The 23,455-nt window shown below is 44.8% G+C and overlaps 1 protein-coding gene across 1 annotated transcript in view; it reads right to left on the reverse strand.

Moving 5' to 3' along the window:
- The window catches only part of LOC146195993 (uncharacterized), a 152,666-nt gene that overhangs the window by 42,832 nt on the left and 86,379 nt on the right, over window positions 1–23,455 (reverse strand). Inside the window, exons 10-12 of the mRNA XM_084596896.1 lie at window positions 16,571–16,805; window positions 14,206–14,367; window positions 2,894–2,953 (exon numbers count right to left, since the gene is read on the reverse strand). Of these exons, the coding sequence (XP_084453022.1) occupies window positions 2,894–2,953; window positions 14,206–14,367; window positions 16,571–16,805 (457 nt within the window). The remainder of the gene's footprint in view (window positions 1–2,893; window positions 2,954–14,205; window positions 14,368–16,570; window positions 16,806–23,455) is intronic.

The raw sequence follows: 23,455 nt of genomic DNA on the forward strand, positions 1-23,455 counted from the left end.
CAGATACTATTGTAGGCTAAAGGGTGTACCCCTCATATTGTATTTTGAAGTGTGGCATTGTTACCAGCATCCGCTTTGTAATAAAATTCACCTTTGCGCAAATTCCTAACCTGATTCGCGGCTCTCCCTTATTATAGGCTTCAATGTAACGAAATGATCAGCTGAAACATCACTAACAAACTTCAAAACGCTCTCTTGGTAAGCGCTGCAGTTTCTCCAATGTCCGAGACTGCAGTCCTGCAAGCTCAATGTCATCTCGAAATGTTGCGAAAAGCGGCAAACAATTCCTTTTGTACTGGCAAAACACGCGTTGGTAGTCTCGCTTTCAGTATTAAACTTATATTTATTTTCCCACGAACTGCCACAAACGCTTATCACAAGCCACGTAATGTACAGGTGTTACCGAATGTATTTATACTGCCGCTTTCGAAACCTGCTGTGCAAATAGAGCGAAACTTTTCTATGTCTTCATCTCGGAGAACATGTCATCCCTGTTACGATGCCGTTGCTTTAGGCTACTCTTCATTTGAAAACTCAAACTGCCATCCAGACACCAGATAATTTGCTTCTCTTTCGTATTCAAAATATTAGAAAGTTGTGAGTAATGGTCGAGTATCAACCTGTTATGTTGGCTGAACGAATTAAATTGTGCTCGTGTAAATTGACTGGAAAGAAATGCAATGAAATAGTCTGTCTAGGAATTAGCGCAGTGGTCAATAGGACTACAAAGTAGAGGCTGAAAATTAGTCTTTGATGCCAAGGCTTAAGAAGGGAGCCAAAACTTTGGCTTGGGCTAGTTGGTTCACAGCTAAATAGCGAAAGAACCGCGCGAAGCAAGCAAGGACGAAGAAACGCGCAAACACACAGGACTTGTGCTGACTACTAACTGTTTATTTTCTAAAATCAAGCTCCCCAAAATAACATAAGGTAAAGGGCGATAACAGATGCATACCTAAGGTCGCCATTTGAACCGCTGCGAAAGGAATGTACATTGCCTCGTGATCACTCCAACCAAAGAAGACATGATGGATGAAAAAAGAGGTAGGAAGTAAAACCAGAAAGTGAAAAGGGAAAAGACAAAATAAAGCATGAAGACATTGGAAGAAATGGGAATTTAAAACCATGGTAGCAAAAGGCCGTGCCAAAAAAGTGAATCATCCTAAAATCATCGCAGCAAAAAGGCGTACTCAGTGAACTTAAACAGATAAAAAGAAACACGTCGAAAAACAAAACAAAGCAGGAGTCCAACAGCTAACATAGCAAAACAACGAAAAACAAACAAGAAAACGGCGCGGAATGTTAAAAAATAAACCAAGCAAAAATGAAAAAAAAAAAATAATGGAAACACTGAAGAAGAAACTAAAGGAAAAAACAGCAAAAAAAAACTGAAGACGGCACAGGTTTCAATTCCTGACTGTAACTAAAACATCGGGCACCTTCAGAGAACATCCGCTCCTTGTTTTTAGAAGGTGCCCGATCTTTGGATGTAGCACTAATGGGCACCTGTGCCGTGCGCAGTTTTTATGTTCTTTTTTTTTTGTTTCTTCTCTGTTTCTCCCTTTGGTTTCTTCTTCGATGTTGATATTTTTTATTTTCATTTTTTTGCATTTTTTTTTTCGAACCTTCTGCGCAGTTTTTGTTTGTTTTTCGTTATTTTACCATGGTTAGCTGTTGGCCGCCTGCTTTTTGTTTGTGTGTTTTTTTTCGCCGTGTTTCTCTTTGGCTGTTTTTAGTTCATTGACTACGTCTTTCTGCTGCGATGTTTTTAAGTTCCTATTTCTTTCAATTATTTCATGTTTTATTTTGCCTTTTTCCTTTTCACTTTATGGCTTTCCTTCCTACCCCTTTTTCGCCCATCATGTCTTTTTTGGTTCTAGTGACCACGAGCTAATGTACATTTCTTTCGCAGCCGTTCAAATGAATACCTTGCTTTGCATATTATCGGCCTTTCTCTTTTGTGGTCCACTTCTTGGTCCAGTGCATGGTACTTATTGTGCTTGATTTTAGAAAATAAACAGCTGGTAGTCAGCGCCCCTCCTGTGTGTTTGCATGTTTCTTTGTCCTCGTTTGTTTCGCGCTGTTCTTTCGACATTTAGCTAAGAAGGAAGGGTGTCGCTTAGGCTACATAGCTGTAGAATAAGAGTTCTATACTGCTATGCTTATATGTGTTTACAATGAAAACAGGAGCGTTTTGACTGATTTTCGAAGAAAGCACACCCTGAATTTGCTCACTAAGCAGCCGCTAACGCTATGCCTGAGATAGAGGTTACGGGCCCAAGTGACGCATTCGTTTGGGGACGTCGATTGATCTCAAAGTTTAACGGAGCAACATCCAAGAAGGCTTAGTCACTCTTTTTGAGATTTGTTGTTTAATCGATATCACCATCAGTTGCAAATTTTTATTGCCTTTAGGTGGCCTATATTGCCGCGTGCCTCTCGGAACCGAGCAAAAAGAGGACGAAGCTGAGTGTAGTGTGTGGAACTGATTTGTTCAGTGTTCGCTGCCTTATAATCGTTACAATAAATACGCTGTCGTTGCTTTAGTGCCGGTTATGACTCATCGAAAACTGTAGCAATAACTATTGGTTACTGTACCATACACCGCCTTTAGTAACTTCGGAAATCAATCCCTATGGAAAAAATGCTCGCGCAAGTAGCTAGCAGTCGTATATATGTTCGATTGCTGTTCCATGCGGTGTCTGCTTGCTTCACTTGAGTTCAATTCGGGAAAAAGCCACTCCATCCAGTTTTCAATTGGTTATTATAAGAATGGTATTCACAATTCTTGTTATCCTGCACCCAGGCTCAGTTGAGATGCCAGCGGCATTCCAGGTGCTATTTCAATTCGCTGCTTGCATTGTAAAGAGCTTTCGAGTAATGAAAACACACTCACTGTCAGCTGCTTTGGCTCCGGGGGGTAGAAGTACATGGTGCGGTTGATGCCTGCTTTGAACTGCAAATAGAATTTCAATTTTAATGTGGGAGAAGTTGAGCGCCAATGTTATTCTTGTGCCAAGAAACAATATCCGGTATTTAAAAACAATAGGCTGTCCAGACACAGCAGAAATACGTAAGCCTGAGTACGAGTTCGTTATCTAGGCTTGATAGGAAAGAAAATCGTTGTGTATAGTATACTACAAGTGAAATTTGACTTACTATATTACGGTTTTTACACATAATGTGAACAATGTGCATTAAAGACGCATAAATAAAGAGACTGACATAAGAAAAGTTGACGCGGTGCAACGCGCCATATACAAGGTATAGCTGCGCTTTCATTAAGAATAACTGTGCTTAAGATCTGCCTCCATAATAGATATACGTTCCGCTAGCTTTAAATAAAATAGGAGCTGTTGTTGCAAAAAAAGCCTTCAGTGTTCGCATACTTATGACCCACGGGTGATAGAATAGTGCGCGAATGCGCAATAAAAAAACCCTTCGCAGCTATGGAAGGTGAAGGCTATAGCAGCCTTTATTGATCTCAAGTAACGAAATGAATGACTTCTAGCGCTGCCCTTATTTTTCGTACAGACCAGAAAATCTTTGCAGTTAGTAATTATGGGAATCCTCTCATCGGAACCAAAAAAAGACACGTGTAACTCAGGGAACATTTAAGAAAGTTTGTTAGTACTCTTCGATAGGCCTGCTCACTTAAAAGGGCTAATGACTGCTAACGTTTGAGCATTAACAGATTATTTCATTTCACTCAACACACGTGAAATTATAATTCGCCGAAATGTGAGATCATGCAGTGCAGTAGATATTTTTAATGTGTATTGTTTAATTTTTCTAAAGCTCCTTGATGGTCTGGCAACCACTGGCCGCTGACGCGCCTACGGCAAATAATCCCTATTCGCAAGATATTCGCGGTCTCGGCGGCTGCACTATTGCATGCATGAAATCGACGATGACCACTGCAATTTTTTTCTTGAACAGAAATGTTTTACCCCATATTCAATTTTTCTTTGAGAAGCCTTCATTATAAAATGCGATCTTAGAGATTGCCCGAGAACTGGACTTGTTTTGGGCTTCCATCCAGAGATTGCTGAGAAGGCTGAAATTAATGAACTCATGCTTTATTTTTAAGCATACAATCAGAAGCATATTGTTACAGGCCATATGAATAAGGAACTCGGGTGTAGTTGGACGAAGACGGGAGTGGGAGTGGAAGTGTCACCTGTTTCGTGTGCACCATTTCTTGGGCTCAGAAAGGTTGTGTTGCATAGAGACAAGTGTTACACTTTTGGTAGAGAGTGCGGTTTAGATCCCATGTCATTTCGCCATCGACGCACCACTGGAGCCTCGTTGTAGCCGCCTTGCTGGACTCCCGCCACTGATCATTACAATGCCGCCACCGACTGAGCCCAGCGCAGTGCTTTTTGCAACTTCGGATCAGGCGAGTTCCCGCCCTTATCAACCTTACCGAGAGCCTCGTCCGTTCGCTAGAGGAGCGGGAGAAGACGTTGACGACTGACTCCGCCACTACACACGGGTAAGCCGTTACAACCGCTGGGACTTCGCCACTAAGCTCGACAACGTCAATTTCTTCCTGGCCGACACCGCCCTTGTCTGGTTTGAAAACCATGAGGACACACTGACGACATGGGACCGCTTTTTAACCGAATTTGAACAGTGTTTTGGCGATTCGTCAGCGCGTAAGAAACAGGCCGAGCAGACACTCGCCCATTGTGCCCAACTACCTGGCGAGACCTGCATTACCTATACCGAAGCGGTCCTCAAATTGTGCAGGACCATCGATTCTCGCATGTCCGAGGAGGACAAAGTTGAACATCTTTTGAAGGGCAACACAGCTGATGTATACAACTTCCTCATCGCCAAAGATATCTGACTGTCTCCGCGGTACTCCGTCACATCTGCACATTCGAAGCACTAAAGACCTGCCGAGTAACTCCTAAGTGGGGAAGGCTTGCCAATGTAACAGCCGTCGCCAGCGTTGACAAATCATTTTCCTCCGGACCTTACTTCAACTATCCGGCAGATCATTCGTAAAGAGTTACTCCGGCTCAATTCCTGCTGCCGGCACACGTCACTAGTGTCCTACCACCCATCTTTTCCGGTGCGAACCCGCCGGCAATCTGCAATCGTAGCCCGAGTTGTCTTCTGTTCACGCAGCCCACCCTGCCCCATTCGAAGAAGGCTCGCAGCCACATTTAGCAAGCCCTGTTTCTTCTAGACATCTTGATCAGCGTAACGACCTTCGACCGCGAAGATCTAGGCGAACACTCCGGTTCACAGATAAGCCTGATCCTGGCTTTCATCGACAGCATGTCATCGAATCCTTCCAGGACCAACCCCTTCTTCGCCCTACTCCTGTCTATTGCCGGTGTGGCATCCTGGGCCATATTTCAAGGCAATGCCACCGTCGTCAACCATCGCGGTATGAGCGGCCAATGTATCCAGACCCAACCAGTGATCACCCAGTTGAATCCCGTCGGTACTGGTCGTCTCCTCCACACGGCCAGTTTCAGCCCGGTGGTGTACGCAACCACTCCCCGGCTTCTGACCGGAGCCTGACTCCACCGCCTGTTTTTCGTGCCCGCCGCTCGCCTACCCCGCGGCGCCGTTCCCAGTCCCCTCATCCGGAAAACGAGGCGCCGCGGCCGATGGAGGAGATGACGCCGGTGAAAGCTCACTATTCGCAGAAATACCTCCTTCCTTGACTATGCTCAAAAATAGGATATGCAGTCTGCTGCTGATATTTCTACAAAGGCATTAGTGGACACTGGTGCGACAATATAGATTATGAGTTTAACATTTAAAATTTGCAGGGACCAAAAGTGAAGTTTCCATGGGACAGAAGTGCAAATTTTCATAGCGTTAGTGGCGATTTGTTGTATCCCGTTGGAGTGTGCAGTGCCAAGGTGTGTCTTGGAGGAATCGTGTTTTCTGCGGAATTCGGTGTGCTACCCCACTCCACACATGATGTAATTCTTGGTATAGATTTTCGGCACATGTGTTGCGCAACCGTAGACTGCCGCATGGGTAAGATCAGTTTTGACGGTTGCCTACCGCCTGAGTTCTTCGAGGAACCTTTTTTTTTGTGAAGATGGGCTGTGCGTATTCGACGATACTGTAGTGCCGCCAATGTCAATGCAGTATATTCCAGTTTCGTGTTCTCATCGTACGATCGAAACATTTGATGCGACCGTGACACCTTTCTATTCGAACTGCGCGAAGAAGACTCTTCTGGTTCCTAATTGTTTGGTGTCTGTAACCAAAGGCTTCACGCGATTGTGGACTATTAATTTCTGCATGCAGCCAGTTCTTTTAGCAGCTCGAATGAGCTTGCCTCTTACAGTTCAGAAATGCCAATATCAGTGGCTTTGGTTACGGCACCTCAGCGGAATGTCGCACCATCCCAAGTTAATGCTCAACTGCGTGGTATGATTAGTAATTCTCTAAACGGCACAGAACGTGATGCCTTGAAAAATCTGCTGTCGAAGTATTCATCCGTTTTTTACTTCTCGAAGCCCATCAGTTCACGCTCCTTTCCCGGGTCTCTCACCAATCGTCGAATTGAAACCGGTTGTGCACATCCAATTCGCCAAAAAGTGAAGTGTCGCCAATTCCGACACTTCATCCCCCCTTTTTTTAGAGCATTTCATACAAAAGTGGCCGACGGCACGCAGATGCGGACTGTCTCTTCCGGTTGCCACTTGCCAAGACGGAATGCGACGCTGACAACTTCGACCACTACGTCACTGCTTTATGTCTGAGATTTCCCGATACTCACACCTTTCGAACAGAGCAACACAACGACAAGAACCTGGAGCCGTTCCTAAATGCTGCTCAGGACCCAGCCTCGAACCTCAAATTTTGCCTCCGTGATGGGCTGCTATACAAGAACGTTTCTCTGACACTGGCCATCGGTTCCTTCTACCACGTGTCATGCATGATGATCCAGCCTCGGGATTCCTGGGATCTTCGAGAACTTAGAACCTCACTCAGGAGCGATTCTACTGGCCACGGATGCGGCACGCGATTGACCAGTATGTTGTCAGCTGTCCTCAGTACCAGAGTCACAAAGGTCCTACTGATATTACACCCGGAATGCTTCACCCTATATGCGCCGCCCAAGGTTCCATTTGAGAAAGTCGAAGTCGACCTTTTGGATCCTTTTCCAAAGTCTCAAGGGGGGCAATCGTTGGATTGTTGTATGTGTGGACCATCTTATTTACTACTGCGAGACAGCCGCAATTCCCGCCGCTACAGCATACCAAGTTTCCCTGTTTATGCTGCATTCAGTCTTCTTGCGACATGATCCCCCTAGAGCTGTAATTAGTGACAGAGATCGCCTTTCACTGCCGATGTAATTGAAGAAGATCTCCGTTTATATGCATCTGATTTCAAACACTCAACCTCTTACCACCCTCAAATTTAAAAAAAAAGCTCTTCCGAATACGCTTTCAATGTACGTCGCATCGGACCATAAAACCTGGGACTGTGTTCTTCCGCTCATCACATACGCCTTCAACACTGTCATACATGGGAACACATGATACAGTCCATTCTTCCTCTTGTACGCCCGCTCCCCTCGACACATCCTCGACACCATCCTCCCATTTTCCGCTGAAGACGACCCGTGCTTAGCCGAAACCCTTTGCTTGGCCGAAGAAGCGCGGCGAATAGCCCGACAACACAAGAGCGATCGAAAGCTCGATTAGAACGACTCGGCAAACTTAACTACCGGATTGCATGTCTTACCGCCAGGGGACGACGTTCGGCAAAACCTGAGGTTGCACGTGTCGCCTGTTTGAAAAAATGCCTCTCTTGTGGCAACACCTGACTCGCCCGTAGGGCTTCGTTTGCAAAAGGGGGCAAATGTTACACTCATGAATACTGAAGATGAGAAACTCGGGGGTAGTTGGACGAAGAAGGGAGTGGAGTGGAAATGCCGCCTGTTTCGTGTGCACCATTTTCTGGGCTCAGAAAGGTTGTGTTACGTAGAGACAAGAGTGTTTACGACACTCTAAATAATAAGGGTTTCAGCGAATGTGCTATCGCTGGCGGCTTCATTGAACTGAGCAGATGAACAATTATTGAAAATCCTCCACTGCACCCACCATCTTTACACAAATTCATTTAATGATCATTCCATACCCTGGCCAGTACTGCCTGGCGAAAATATGCCTCCTGTTATCCGAAGCAGTCAGATTGTGTGCAAACGTTGCGGGAAAATTTGGCGACTGCAATGCATGTCAAGACACTTTGAAGGTAAAACCTCATTCCCAGCATATGACTATGATGTGCGTCGTAGCGCATAGCGTTGCTCTAAACGCTTCCTTCCTGCACCCCTTCCCCCTTTAAGGAGAAATAATTTCGACCAACGTTTGGCAAGATTTTGGCAGACTACTTCGAGTGAAGCTGTGGAGTATTGTAAGAAATCTAGCATATGTCCATGGTAGTTATGGAAGTTTGCAATTAGCAAAAATATTTTAGTTTAAAATCACCTAGAAAAGTGGATTCCTTCACATTCTTGCCACTTACACTTTGCTTATATTAACTATTTAAACGTCCGTTTTTTTCTTCTAGCAACATCGTTGTACGACACAATTGTCTTGCTTTCCAAAACTAACCAGGAAGCCTGGTTGCTTCCAAGCGGTATCCGGGAGTACCAATATCATGGCAGGAGAGTTAAGTCACTCCAATTGCAAAGAGAAGCCTTTTAATCAACGTTCGAGCATTTGTCTGCTCCTGGCGAATTCTGTGTTCCACTGCGCAGCTGAGCAACAAAACATGAAGCATGGTCACTTTTGCCAACCATGGCAAGTGCTTCGTCATCGGTTTTATTAAAACATTGCCTAGCCTTTGACCAAATAATGCGCGAGTTGACAGGCGCTTTCCGAAATTCGCAATTAATCCTGAAATTTTTCTGGCACCGATAATCCGTGCAAACAAGCTAAGATGTCTGTTCGAAGTTACTATGCAGCAACAGTCAAATCGCAGGGATTTCCGTTAAATCTACATTTTGCAACGATCGCATTTTAGCAGTAATATGACAACAGGCGCCACCAACTTGGTATTGGAGCTGTCTCTTAGTATACTTAAGCCCTCTGTGATGTTGCCAAAAAGCAGCCGTGAAAAATTACAAGGTTTTTGTCAGAGCCTAAATGTAGGGCGTCATCAAGCGATGTAAAATTTACTAATATATATTACTGCTGTAAAGGTCTTATCATTATTCATTTAAAACACTAGTAAGCCACTTTCCGAATGTCTTGATATTAATATTATATGCAGCATGATTTAACTAGTATAGTTGTAGTACGCGAAACACGCTCTTGGTTGCCTGATATTATTACGGGCTCTTCCAGCGCCTTCTGCGAATTCCGTCTTCAGCATTAATCTGATTGTAGTTAACGGCTGCTGTGTCGCTATAACCGAGCGCACTACATGTTACCGCCTCTCTGAGTAGCTCATTTTCTTATGGAAGGAAGTGAGTTGGTGTTACTGCCGCACTAGTCTGTTCATCCGTTGTCATGGTATTGGTGGAGGGGCGTTTTTCCGTCAGCCATTCATCCACCCGAACTTAATGTAATATACTGCCAGCGTCCACCGGTGCCTCGTGATGGCCAACCACATAAAGACGGCTGAGATGTCTGGCTGAAGATCTCAGGCAGCGTGGCTTTGCTGAATGCATGTGGAAGTGAACTGAGAAGCATCCTTTCCGTACTGAGTGGCTAAGCGTAACGTTCATTGATAGCCACAGTACAGCGGTTACAACATGGGAGGCCTTCAAACACTACTAGGGGCCCAGCAATGTCCGCTAAAGAGAATTTGCGGTTGATATGGCGCATGCAACCTTTCAGTACAAACATGAATGAATGAATGAAGCCTTTATTGAAAGGAAGGGATGGCTCTCGGCCGCTGTTTGGGTTCTTGGGGAGTTGGGAGGGATGGGAGTGTAACTTCTTCGTCTTAACGGCTCATGAGATCCCTGTGGCGCTTTCCTTTATATCTGTATTGTTGCGTAAGGATATTGACCTTTCGCCACAAGTTGGCAAGGTGCCTATCCATGTGTTTGGTAGTGTCGTCACATATTATTGTGTCTCGGGACCATGGCCGTGCTTCCGCAACCATGGCACTGAATTGCGCGAAGTCCATGAAGTTGCCGCCAGTGGCTGTCCGAAACTTTTCCCAGTCGATGGTAACCGTTTGCCTTTTTTCACGAATCTTTTTTCGGTTAAGGGTGATCAAAATTGGTAAGTGGTCGCTTCCCCATGTTGTCTGTTCGACTTCCCATTGCCTGATGAATCCTGGTGTGGCCAACGTCAGGTCTGGTGTCGTATCTCGTTGTCGGGCGTGTAGTCCTATGCGCGTTGGTGTGTCCGGGGTGTTGTATATGTACAGACCAGACATTTCTACAGTGTCGTGCAGCATGCGTCCCCTTGGGTCAGCTGTGGCGTAGCCCCAAGTCGGGTGCTTAGCATTGAAGTCTCCTCCCACCAGGATGGGGAGGCTTCCTGACAGGGCCAGGACTTTGGCGAGCCACCCGTATGAGTCGGTATTATGACTGCCAGTCAGAGGCCTATAATACACGGAGACTGCCACCATGGGCCGCTGCCCAGGAGGACACATTTTAACAGCGATTACTTCTCTGAACTCATTACTTAGATCAGGAATTTGTAATTCGGTTGCTGTGCATTCGTTTCTGACAAGGAGAGCAGCTTGACCCTGTGCATGTTGGTTTCCTCTGTTCTGGTGAAATATGGTAGGCTGCTGAAATGTACGGTAACCCCGAATAGTGCAAGGTCCTCTTGTTTCTTGCAAAAGGATGACCAGAGGCTTCAATTTTCTAACTTGTTCCCTTAGGGTAGGTCCAGTCTGCGTGAAACTTCTGCAGTTCCATTGTAGACATATTGATCTGATTCTTATTGCGCCTCTGCGGGCTTACGTCTTTTTGGCTCATCGTTCTGGTGTTGGATGCTTTTGTGCAACTCTATAAAAATTGCCTCAATCTGAGTCTGTATCGCGTTTGTTATCGTTTGAAACTCATCCCGCAGGCTTTTTTCTAGACGCTGTGTCTCGTTGTGTCGCTCTTGCCTCATGATGCTCAGCATTTGCGCATACGCCGAGTCTTGTGCGGTAAGTGCCTTTGTCGTCTGATGAGTCTTTGGCGTTTGAGTCAGTGATGTTTCGGTATGTTGGTGCTTTATGGAGTTTGCAGTTGTTTTACGACTGGACGACCATCCGGGCCGGCTTTTCGAACGCACGCGTTGCATCTGCCCAGTGGGCGAAGCTGAACTAAAATGATACTTGCATATGTCGATGAAAGGAAACGCCTTTATCTAACATCAAAGGGCAACATGAGCAAAGGTATACCTTTTAATGAGCTTTGTTAAGAAGCTACTCTCCACAAGGTAGGCAATCGGCCAAGGGGACCACGCAACTCGGCAGCTATAGGCTCCCAACATTCAAAACACACTATAGGCCAAGGTCGCTTAATACCCTATACTTCCTATACTTCCAATCAACCAAACCGGCGTTTAACCACCTATGACACACAAGCGATATCAGCGGTGAGATAGTGTGCTACAACCGTCTTATGCAACATTTGCATTAAACATTCGAGAGTTTCCTCACTCGAATGTCATCCGCGAGAAAGCCCAGCATATACCATTTCCATTGAGTCAGGACCGTCTGGAACACACATGAATACTGTCGCTGCAGTACATATTCTCATGGCCTAACAAAGAAGCCCTGACTTCGCATTTCGTAGACTTGGAGCGTTTCTCTCAAGCTTGCCCGACAGAAATAGAAGGCAACATTCTAGCACAGCTGGCTGAAAATGCCGATGACAGGGTCATTCGATGTATTGTCGTTTTATACTTCTGTGAATAACATAGTCTGTGATTCAACTCACCAAGCTTTAGTACCAAACGCGCGGCGCATATTAAAAAAAAAAACGCGATAGAAATCGGAATCGGGAAACTCCTGCCGTGAGCGACCATCATTTGCAACGCTCGTGTGACGTCACAAGAGAATAGACGGCGGAGCTTCATCTGGAATGCAAGCTGCAATATTAAAGCACACATCCCTTTCTTTCGTGCACGATTGGCACAGTTGGTGTCCCTCATATCGAAGTGCTTGATGATTATGTTACTGCACGAAAGCAATATAGAGTAAGGTACGTTTTCTTCAGCATAAGGCACAGTCCAAGTCCGCGGGCTGCGTGGTTAGGCTCCTTAGCTTATCGACGAACTAATCTTCACATTCACTGGCAACAACGACAGCGTGACCAACGGTTGCCTGTCGCTGTAGTGTGACGTTTTCGGCCCTGCGACGCCGATGGAACACATCAGCGGATGATCGCGCAATCTGTTTTACACAGACCGGAGACCGAGCGAGGACTTAACTGACATCATATTAATTTTACGACCTGCACAGCTGCACTTGTCTATAGCTTAACCGTGGCATAAAACGAAAATATGCAGCTACGTTTTATAAGTTCCCCCTTTTCATCAGCAATGACTTTGGCCAGAAATGACAGGCAGGGCCGACCTGCCGGCCCGTTTTGCGACCCGTATAGGCCTAGTGCGAGAACGCGGGGTTCGGGTGTACAGTTTCGGCGATTACGTACCGCGCTTTCGCAAGCTTTACCGGTTATGTGCGGTTATCGAGTGTAGTTCCGGCAGTCGTGATCCCAAATCCATAACTTCTTACATCACAAAGCGCATGCACATTAAACAGGAAGCGCCGATGTGACCCTCTCTAACAGGGTCAGCCTGCAGCTATCGGCGCACTTGTGGGTACCCGGCGCAGGCAGGGGACGTAGCGTCCACGGCACTTCTAGCAGCGCTGTTTTAGTTTGTAAACAAATAAATGTGCATCTGGTATGAAAAGAGAACATTTTGATTTGCCAGCTCAGCTTGTATTTTATGCCGTGCGAACGAGCAGCATGCATCCAGTCATATGCACGAGCTATGTCAATAAGCACGCTGGGGGTGCAGTCGTAATCCGCGAATCAGCGTATTCATGCGGAAGTATAGGGCTCACACAACAAATAATAAATGATGTATGTTTACATTTAGTCACTAACGAGAAATTGTCCGCAAGCACCAAAAAACATAAAGCTATGCTCGAGACACGGTCGCAGTCGCGAGCGCGGCTGCAGGACAGTCGAGACGGCGGCGGCTGGGAGGCTCTTGTTCGGTGCTCCTAGAGAAGCGCATTCGATACTCGTTGGGCTTTGCGACGACGGGACTGAAGCGGCTGCAGAGGCGCATGCTTTCTTGCGCTGACCATGGCCATACCAAACAGCGTTTGGGAAAAATGCTTCACCAGCCGAAAATAGTAATGTTTGACTAACACGCGCCTATGACAGCAAGTCAAGAGATACCGTTTCGTTCAGAACTTTGATCTGCTCCTCAATTTCCGAAGGTGTGCTCTCGTGTCAACGTATGCTTATTTGGGTTTTCCGTTTAGCTTTCGGACCGAAAGAGCAATAGCCAGTAGCTCAGCAGTCGGCAACACAACGCTAACTCCTCTTTTCGCGGCGCAAACGGCGGAAGGAAACACTGACATTCAACTTTTTATATGCGGGAGCGCTTGTTACGGAATCAAGCTAACTATCGTAATGTACGAATGATATGCTTCTGATTTTATGCCTAAATATAGCATGAGGCCATCGATTTCGGCCACCCCGACAATCTCTAGACACAAGCCCGAAACACGTCCGAGGATCGCTATGAACGCAAATTATATTGAAGGCTTCTCAACGAAAAATACCATACGCAAGTAAATAAACAAAACTCAGCAGCCACATGCAGAGTGCAGCCGAGACCGCGAATAGCAGACGATATGGGGATGACATGTGTTTTGACGTCAGCGACCAATAATTGGCAGAACAGGAAGCATCTTTCAAATTAACAATTATTTATTTTAAAAATGTGTAATACACCGAATGAGTTAGGTGCAATTAGTTATGATCAAAGGTTAGCTGCCATAACCGCTTAAGCTACCACCCATTTGAGGCGATGTTATATTCGTTTATATTGGCCTCATTCTCAGAGTGTTCAAGTGTTCGTTTAGCGTGTTATTTTAGGTTCGACTGGCTGGGATGCATAGGCCGATATCTTTGAGACGCGGTATAACATTATATGCAAGGCGTATACTTTTTTTATGAGTAGTCAAATCCCATTGCTTTGGCGAATTGCGTGAATGCTACACTGCTAAGTAAATGCTCACGAATTTCCTGATGTCTTCCCCGTGTTTCTTCAGTGTCTCGGAAGTGAACGCTGCGTCTTTGTGCCCCTGCAGTAGTTTCAATGTCACCATGAACAGAGTGGATGCTTCTTTGCCGTCTCCACCCGCCAGCTCAGTGTCCAGGGTACCTACAGCTGCTTGCATCTGCAAGAGGGCGCAATCAGACTGTGAGCTAATTGCTACGAACAAAATAAAAAGGAAATGTCGGAAGAGAAAGTACTGCTTTTGTGGACGCGATATCTTGCAAATGAAAATCAACTTATCGTCGGCAATTGAACCACTACAATCACGGTCTGACAGGCGTACGAGGATCACTAGCGGCTGCCAGCACTGAATCTGTATGCGTGATTTTCCTTTTTGCCAGTCAAACAGCGCTGGTTTAGTTTTCACGCATGTTTAGCAATTGCAGAAAAGGCAGTCTAGGACACCTGTTTTGCCAATACGTGCGCTGAAAGTTTTTACCGGCTGACAAAACTTGTCATCAACCGTTTAATAAGTACAGGTTGTGCAGAAACAAATTAGCCCAGACTGGTTGTTCTTTTATCTCTCAGAACCTAGCCGTAAAAAAAACTACAGAACCATGTCAAAAATACGACAAGATACTCTGTAGTTCTGGCGTAAACGTCATGTTTTTCTGTAGTTGTGTGGTACTTTTCTGTAGTTCCGTAGTTTTTCTGTAGTATATTTCTGTTGTCTGTAGTTCTGTATCACTTTTTTGTCGTAACTACAGAAATGTCTGATGTTACTACAGAACATTCTGTTGTCACAACAGGTTTTCCGTAAAAAACCTCACAGAAATTCTGTCGTGGCGACAGAACATTCTCTGTAGTTTTTCCGACTGGGAACGTCCGTAATTCATGCTAACTAGAGTAGTCTGATGCATCACATCGTGACTTTGTCTTTCATGTTGTTCTATCTACATACACCAAGCATTTACAGCCGTCAACCGTGCGAATAACGTGCGGTTGAGCCTTTTATAAGTGGAGGCACGGATAAAAACGTTGAACGAAGGCCGGAGCAACTGCTTCATTTCGATAGCCAGAAAAGCTAAAACAAAACGTATAAAAATGGCCAATCCGGTAATGTGCTCACTTTTCTTTGTTTACATAGCTAATGTCTTGTAAGTAAATTCGCTCTGCTGGTTCCCCTAGATCGTGACAAAGCGGCAGTACATTCAACGCAACTATTTCGCGCACTGCGAAACCAGTTACGGAGCTAAGTGCTTATAATTCGGCGCCCATTGCTTTCCTTTATTTATCTCCTAACGCAATATTAATAACGCTTATATTCAGCTTGCTTGCACTTGTGTGTTTAACGTCGTTCGTCGTACGGGGACATGAATACGTACGGCTACATAAATCAAGCTGACGAAACATATCAGCTGGCCGCGGCGGCAGCGTTTCTATGACGGCAAAAGCTCCGTGTGGTGTGCGATGTCAGTGTATGTTAAAAAAACCCACGTGGTCAAAATTTTTGGACTCCTCCATTACGGCGTTTCTCATAGCCTGTGTCGCTTCGGGACGTTAAACCCCACAAACCGCACCAAAGAGAAAATATCAGCTCACCTCCGGTATGAGCTAGCGCTATGCTAAGCTGGAAGCCAACATTATTCGGCTCGTCTCGACGAGGCGAGCTCGAAACCGGCCCCAGTTAAGCATTTTCAAGCTCTTAACAGCGACCCTCAATTCCTTACGAGCCTAGATGCACCAAGTGAAACCTGTTCGAGCACCTGGAACATCGCTTGTCCTCTGCAAGCGCTGAATAAACCAAGATTACATATTAGCCTTGTCGGTATGAGCGTTAAAAGGGACATGGACGAACCCCTTAAGGCCCTGTGTCCCCATGTCCGTCATGAATTCCCCAGTGCAGAGCTGCGTAAACACTGGCAGATTCACAAAGTAAAAAAGTATGACAGTGACACATGGTGGTTAGGATGGGCGCAACGGAGCATACTGGCAGCCCCCGAGCGGCGAAAGTTGTCGCACAGTGCAGGAATGCTAAGCCGTGATCCGCAGAGCCAGCCGTGCCTAAAGCAGATATTACGGATACTATTATAAGATGCGCTACTGCAACGGCTTATTTTCGCACCCTACCCGATAACTTGACTTTCAGTCCTAATCTACGCTTCGTATTTAGGCGTCGCGTTAGTGCTAGACAATATACATCCTATAAAACAGCTGCTGACGAAGGCTTCAAATGTACTTGGGCTAGGGTCAGTTACGTGGACGCTGACAGGCTTTTTACGCCACTGAAATTCACGTATATCGGAGATCAGACGCTGCCTCAATGGCGTCTTAATCACCGTAGGGAACAAAAACGTTTTGACATATAAATTCCGTGTAATTACCGTTGCGGCCACACTCGCCAGGTATTTATCCTGTCTGATAACTAGATCCAAAGTGTCTCGGAAGTAATGCTCGACGATCTTCATGCATAGAATGTCTCGGTGCGGCAGTTCAGCTCGCCTGTGGTACCAGGCCACAACTGGGAAGAAGGGGGCTAGTTGAGGGTCGTCCATTGGCAGCAGTGGTGCGAACAAAATGAAGAACTTCAACCACATCCAGTTAATCAGGTTCGATCCCCTGAAAAATAATATTCATTAGGTACAACAGCGCCGTGCAATGTGTTATCACGAGAAACATTTCAAGGCGTCAATTTTAGGAGATGTAACAGCGAGTATGATATCCCCAGCTTGCACGCCCCTCACGCTTAACAGCGTTTCGAGGAAACCCGATTAAAACAGTTGAATACGGATTCGTTCATTATACAGCATATTCTTTTAAAAACGTCATCGTTGCACAGCAACACGTTCAGAAGCTCCATCCCCGATAATAAAACGGTAAAGGAGCCTTGAAGCGACACGAGACAAGACGTGAGTACAGTGTGTTCCTATAGAACATATTGATATAAAGAAAAACTCCGGCCAATGTAGTTTACCTTACAAGAGCTATGCAGAAGCCTTCCTTGGAGAAGCATAGGTTACGAAGAGCTAGTTTTTATGAAATGAATTAACTCATACGTAAAGCCCAAATAAACTAATCAGCACTCTTGAGACACCAGGCCTTTAAGCATTTTTCGCGGAGCAGGACGTTTACAGCTCTGTAGCACTTAAAAATTTAAAATCTGAAGTCTTCTTTCATACGTGTGTCATAATGAACCAAAATAAAAATGAGTTCACTTCGGGGTAATGTAATTCCTAGGAACCACATTTATGCGGCCCCAGATTTTAGAGTGCGCGGTCCAAGAATTTCTGAAATAAAATATAATCATGCAACTTTATGAAATAATTTAGATTTTCGCACAGAATTCTGTGTTCTCGGAATTTACTGCATAAACTATTTCTTTGGCGGTCGATAGAGCCGCTTGCAGGCGTGACCTATTTGACACCCTCAAAATTATCAGTAACATGGGCATCGATGTCGACTGTCGACTATGTTTCAGAGGCCATTATAACATCTGCTCGAGGGTATTTTAAAGATTGATGTGAAGACAACCTAAACAGCTTTAAAGCGCGAACGAGCCTCTCGGGCACCTTCACGCGTAGCTACGTATACTATTAAAATCAGTGGCCTATTTTTCACTCTGCCTGTGTTGCCCTGTTACATGCATAGAAGGGCGCTGTTCAATGTTTGGATCCGAAGTGCCCGCAAAAACTACGTATGGGAGGCTGTCAATAAAAAATCCCATTATGCAGTTATTTTTCAGCGTCATTTGTAATCGCCCAGCGATGACATTGTGTCAGGAAATACCTGCTTCATATTATGTTATCCGCGTCTTGGCGGAGGCTTGTCATTCCCGATTCCAAACGAGATTTTTGAAAATGTTCACGTCAGGTATTCCTTTTAGAATTGTTTCAAATACGCCTCAGCGTTCTGCTCAGGTGCGTTGCATAAGCCAAGGGGCTGGGACACAATTTGCTCCACAGTGTGCAAACTACGTAACATAATTATGTGCGATAAAGTCATGAGCTAATTAGTTTTTGGTTTCTAGGCATATTGCATAACTGAAGGCCTTTCTCACTTAAGTCCAGTTTATAAAATTTTGAAATCGGCAATATCAGCGATATTAGTGAATAATTAGATGTGACCTACGAAAGAGGCCGAAGACTGGGGCGCGAGAGTGACTGACTTTTCAATCCTTCGTTTCAGACAATCGATTGTGAAATTTAAGGCATTTAATAAGAAAAGTGTTTATCAACATTTGATTCCATAGTGTAGTTCCAGATGTAGGATGCGAAAGTACACACTTCATAGCTCGCTACTTTCACTTTGCACAAGGCGCACGTCAACATCTTTTAAATCAAGAGCGACTCAAGCTTTCGTTTTAAATTACAGAGGAACCAGTTGACCGATGCGTTGGGAGTTCGAAAAGCCTAAATGAATGTCTTTCAGAAGCATATCGCTATACTATACTTTTTAGTATAGAAGACTATAGAAGTGTAGAAGAGTATAGAAGTATAGTATAGAAGAGAAATTCTTTTGAAATACATTATTTAGGTTATTCCAACTCCCAACACATCCGTCAAGTGGCGCCTAATTAAAAACAAAAGCTTGCGTCGTTCCTAACTTAGAAGACGTTTACGTGGTTTTCCAGGACAGCACCATGTGCAAAATGGAAGTAGTAAGCTAAGAAATGTGTGCTTTCGCATTAGAGATCTAGAACTACATTATAGAATCAAATGTTCAAAAACACTTTTCTAATAAATGCCTTATATTTCACAATCGATAGCCTGAAACGAAGGATTGAAAAGTCAGAAAGTCACCCTCATGCCCCAACCTTCAGCCTCTTTCGTCGGTCACATCAAATCAATCACTGATATCAATTTCCTCGCTTTGGTGCACATTCTTCAAGGCAGGGGGGTCAGTGTACCACTCCACACACAAATAATGGCTGCATTTGGGCGAGTTGCTGAGCCATGTTGACCGTAAAAAGCACATAAAAAACACACGGACAATAGCAAACACGGACACACAAGCGATTACTTCCAACTGATTTTATTTCACGAGAGAAACAAAACATTTATACTCTTGAGGTCACATGCGCATGCAAACCTCAAAATCTCAGAGTGAAAGAAAACCTTATCGAGCTGCTATGTAAAAGATGCAAGATATGCCATCTCTTTCTCAGAGAACATAATCGATGGACTACTTACGTAATCATCACCACTTTGTGCTATCTCTATATCCGCAACAATTCCATGCGTTATTTTGGATTTGCTTCAATAATGAACTTTACATTAATGCAAGAGAGAGCTACAATCCTCGCTTTTGCACTCGAAACAATGAATGCTCACTTGAGCTCTTTTTTTGTTGTCTACCGGTTCGGCCTATGTAATATTTACCACAAGTCAAAGGAACCTTGTATATAGGTGCTATTTGATTCAAGTGAGACCCTGCCAAGTGCCAAGAAAAAAATGGCAGCAATTCGCATGAGTTCTTGACTAGTCCGCCGAGTTTTTATAGAGTTTAGTCCTGCCAGGGCTTCGACAACTGGTCCCTACACGGATGTCTAGGTCGCACAAATACGTTGATACGGTTTGGGAGGTAACGCTTCCCGAACATCTGTACCGTGAGCTTCAGTTGGGACACAAGTTCATCGTGGAGCAAAGTAAATCTAAACCAGAACTTTTGGTCATGGTCCGAACAGCCTCGAAGCTTTCCCCTACGAGTGAGCAAAGGAGCTGTGTGTTGCAGGGCGACAAAGGTTTAAAGAAGTTTTCGAAGACTAGGCCCATAGTTTAACTCTGAAATTTATTGAAAGTCCTTAAAGAAGACAACTTATGTATTCTTCCATGTGATAAGGAGTGTGGTTTGCTGTGATGTCACGAAACCTTTTTTTTTTTTTTTCAAGGAACTTTATTGACAAAACCAAATAAAATGTACAAACACTGTTTGGACCGATAGCTCAGTAGGCTAGTGGCCGGTCCAAACACAAATATTACTATCAGGTTCAGCCATAGAGGATCAATGATTGAAAGGAACAGTAATGATATAAACGCAACATTACTGCTACAGTTGCGTACATAGACAAGAATACAGCAAGCAGCAAGTAAAATAAAATACCCACATAATTATGAGTACCAAATAAAATCGATAAGCATAATAGTACTACAATGAAGAAAAGAAAAATTAGAAAGAATATGGTTACAAAGTACAATAAAGTGCAAGCGAACTACACCATACACTCACAAAAATTATTGCGCACACGCTATTGCATCTACGCAACAACAACAAATACAAGTGTAAAGCATGTTTCAAGAACTAGGCTACATATGGGAATTTCACTAAGAAAGAAATTCAGGCAGAATTTGATTAGACTGGTAATATAGTTTACATGTCAATTTAAAATTTCTGGCGGCTTTTACCTCGATCAGCGGTCTAGAACGTGTTTACAGGGAGCAATCTGTTTATCTTTCAAAAGTCAGGTTGAAGCAAAGAAAGTTGTGTACTTCATTGAATCTCACCTGCTTAGCTGAGTCTTTCGAAACCACTAGCGGTTTAAATATACGCATGTTCTTTTCTGCTAAGACATACAAATAAGACTGCACATTAGGAATGGTCGTTTCAGAAGCGGTAACTTGGCAAAGGTCAGCCTACGACTTCCTGCATAAGAGCATAAAACAGCTAGTTTTTCATGGCCCCTTCATGCTCGAAAATTCCTATAGTGTAACTGCTTTGCTTAAGGAAAGTGAAAGGAGGAATCTTAGTGCTTTCTCGGTCGATATAAAATACCTTTACTATTCTTTGCCCAAAATGGTTTGACGCAGTGCGTTGAAAGATGCATTGAGAACTCCGATATAATTGCTTTCCAGGATTCCGTGGGTGTGAGTGTTGGCGGTTTTTTAGTTTTTAAGTACGTATCTTAATTCTACACTTGCTAGGTGGGGCTATGACCTGTTTTTGCAGAAACGAGGGATATGTATAGAGTCCAGTATGGCTTTCATTTTAAGTGAGATGTTTTTTATCTAAGTATGGCAGAAGGCTCTTTCCCTGCATGAAAGATGTAGGGATTTTAAAAGTTTTTCGTTATGATGAAGATTTTGTTTTTCTCTTTAAACACATCTGATTGTTGGAAGTGTTGCAGATTGTTGTTGTTGTTGTTTTTTTTGAAGTTTATTGCCTCAGCGTATAAAAGGAATGTTATGATGGATGAAGGGTGTGGTCAAATAGATTAAAAAAGGTTGCCTGATGCAATGAAATCGGGAAGTTAACGATGATGCGGTCCCAGTGTCTAAACCGCATATGCCTGCGGATTATTGGGGGAAAGGCAAGCTGCCACAAGGTGCCGGATCCACATCGGCTTCAACGCTGGACATTCCCACAGCAGGTGATGGATGTCAGCTTCTATATTTCTAGACTTCCAGACGAGGCATCCAGGGTGTGGATATAAATACCGAAACTGAGGCCACTTTCAGACCACTGCTGGTGTTAGGGCCACCTCAACTCTAATTCTCCGAAGAGCCACCTCCTCTGCACGGGTTAGAGCGCGGGGGAGGCTTACTGTACACGGAAGTATAAGAGCACGTGTACGGCGCCGGAGGTGCTTCTTTCTTGTTAAAAGCAGGGTAGCATTGTCCACATTTATGAGGTTTGGCGATGTTGAAGTTTAGTTTGAAAGGCGGGTCGGAGAATCAGCGTGGCTTGGAGCAATTAAAAGGTAACGCGGAGTCCATTCAATACGAATTGGATGTGGCATGCGAGCCGCTAGATTGTGTATATTTTGGCAGATTTCCGTACTACTACTACCGTGTCTAAGTAGCTTAGTCACCTGGAGGGCTACAGTACGTATGATAATACGGGCCGTGGGAAGCATGGGAATGGTGGTCACAGAGCGAAGCGCCTCTTGCACTGCAAGCAGTTCCGCACAAAAAGAAGATGGAGGTTCCCTTAATTGAAATGTTGATGTTTTGTTCAGTGAATACTTGCTAGGACAGTCTGCTCTTATCACTTCGCAGGCTTGGATGCTTGCGTCGACGTAAATTATAATGGAACCATGTGGCAAGCGGGAGCTTTTTTCCATAATTCGGTCGCGAAGTGACGACGCCGTTTTCTGTGTTCTCGGTCATCGTAAATCAGTTGGCTTGTTATCGCTCAGCTGTACAAAACGCAAAGGAGGAAGAACTGGCAGTGGCTGTTGTATTGAATGCGTCGAAGCATAAGCCCTGAGAGCGCACGCTGCTTCAGAGAGTATGGCCTTACGCCTGCGTGCATCACGTCGTTGTTGCACCCGTTCATCTATTGTGTTTAGCTGTGCGTTTTCTTGGAGCGCCACGATTGGTGTAATGCGAGCGAGGCAGGTGATGCCCTTCATTGCTACTCGATGTATAGTCTCAAGTCGATCCCATTGTGCCCTTGTCCAATGCAGAAATTGGTCTTGATAAACAAGGCGCGGTGGCTCAACTGCCAGCACCAAATGTCTTGCAATATCTTAGCAAGCGCCGCCCGTTATAAAAGCAATGCGTGTAATCAGACCCAGAGTCTGTAACGCCTGTTGTTTAGTGTCAGACAGCCATGAAGCTCCAGTTCCTGACTCATAAATTGTTAAGCCCGATATTTTTGTGTTGAACTTTCCTGAAGTGGGGTTCCGGATTGATGTAGACGAATATTTGTTGTCAATCGTTTACGGCGGCCCCAGCGATTGGCGACTGATATGAACGCAATTTTACTGGTGGAAAGTTCAAGCCCAATCGAAGATGCATATGTAGACGTCAATTTTACATCAGAAATTTTATGTAACCGTCATGCAAGAGAGATAAACGCAATATTACATAAAGCTGCTGGCAACACAGAACCCTATGGTACGCCGCGAAGATGGACAAATGATCCTATGGCCTCGCCACTGAGGCGTATGTCAGTGGCGTATGGCAAATTGTCTGCCTTCAAGGAGGAGGGGGAGAAAACATTTATTTACGATAATATGATTAGGGAAGGAAGGTGCATTTGGTTGCGGAGCTGCGTGGCAGACCCTATTCCGGGACGCCATTGTCCGCTGCTGCTGCCCGAGCTCTCTGCACCAGGACACGCTGGGCCTCCAGGTCCGAGCTGGACTGGGCCGCCTCCCAGACCTTCCTAGTTGGCTGTTTTATAGATTTTATTTTTGTATTTTGCTTCTACGCCCACACCATGTGATATAGGTCAGCATACTTCCCGAAGAATTTGCACCTACCCGTGAATGTCGGGTCCACGTGTTTTAGTATGGCGGGATTTAGAAAACACCCGGTTTGGAGCCGCCT

The sequence above is a fragment of the Amblyomma maculatum genome, chromosome 3 (genome assembly GCF_055883805.1).
Source record: "Amblyomma maculatum isolate TAMU_Amacu chromosome 3, ASM5588380v1, whole genome shotgun sequence".
Taxonomy (NCBI): domain Eukaryota; kingdom Metazoa; phylum Arthropoda; class Arachnida; order Ixodida; family Ixodidae; genus Amblyomma; species Amblyomma maculatum.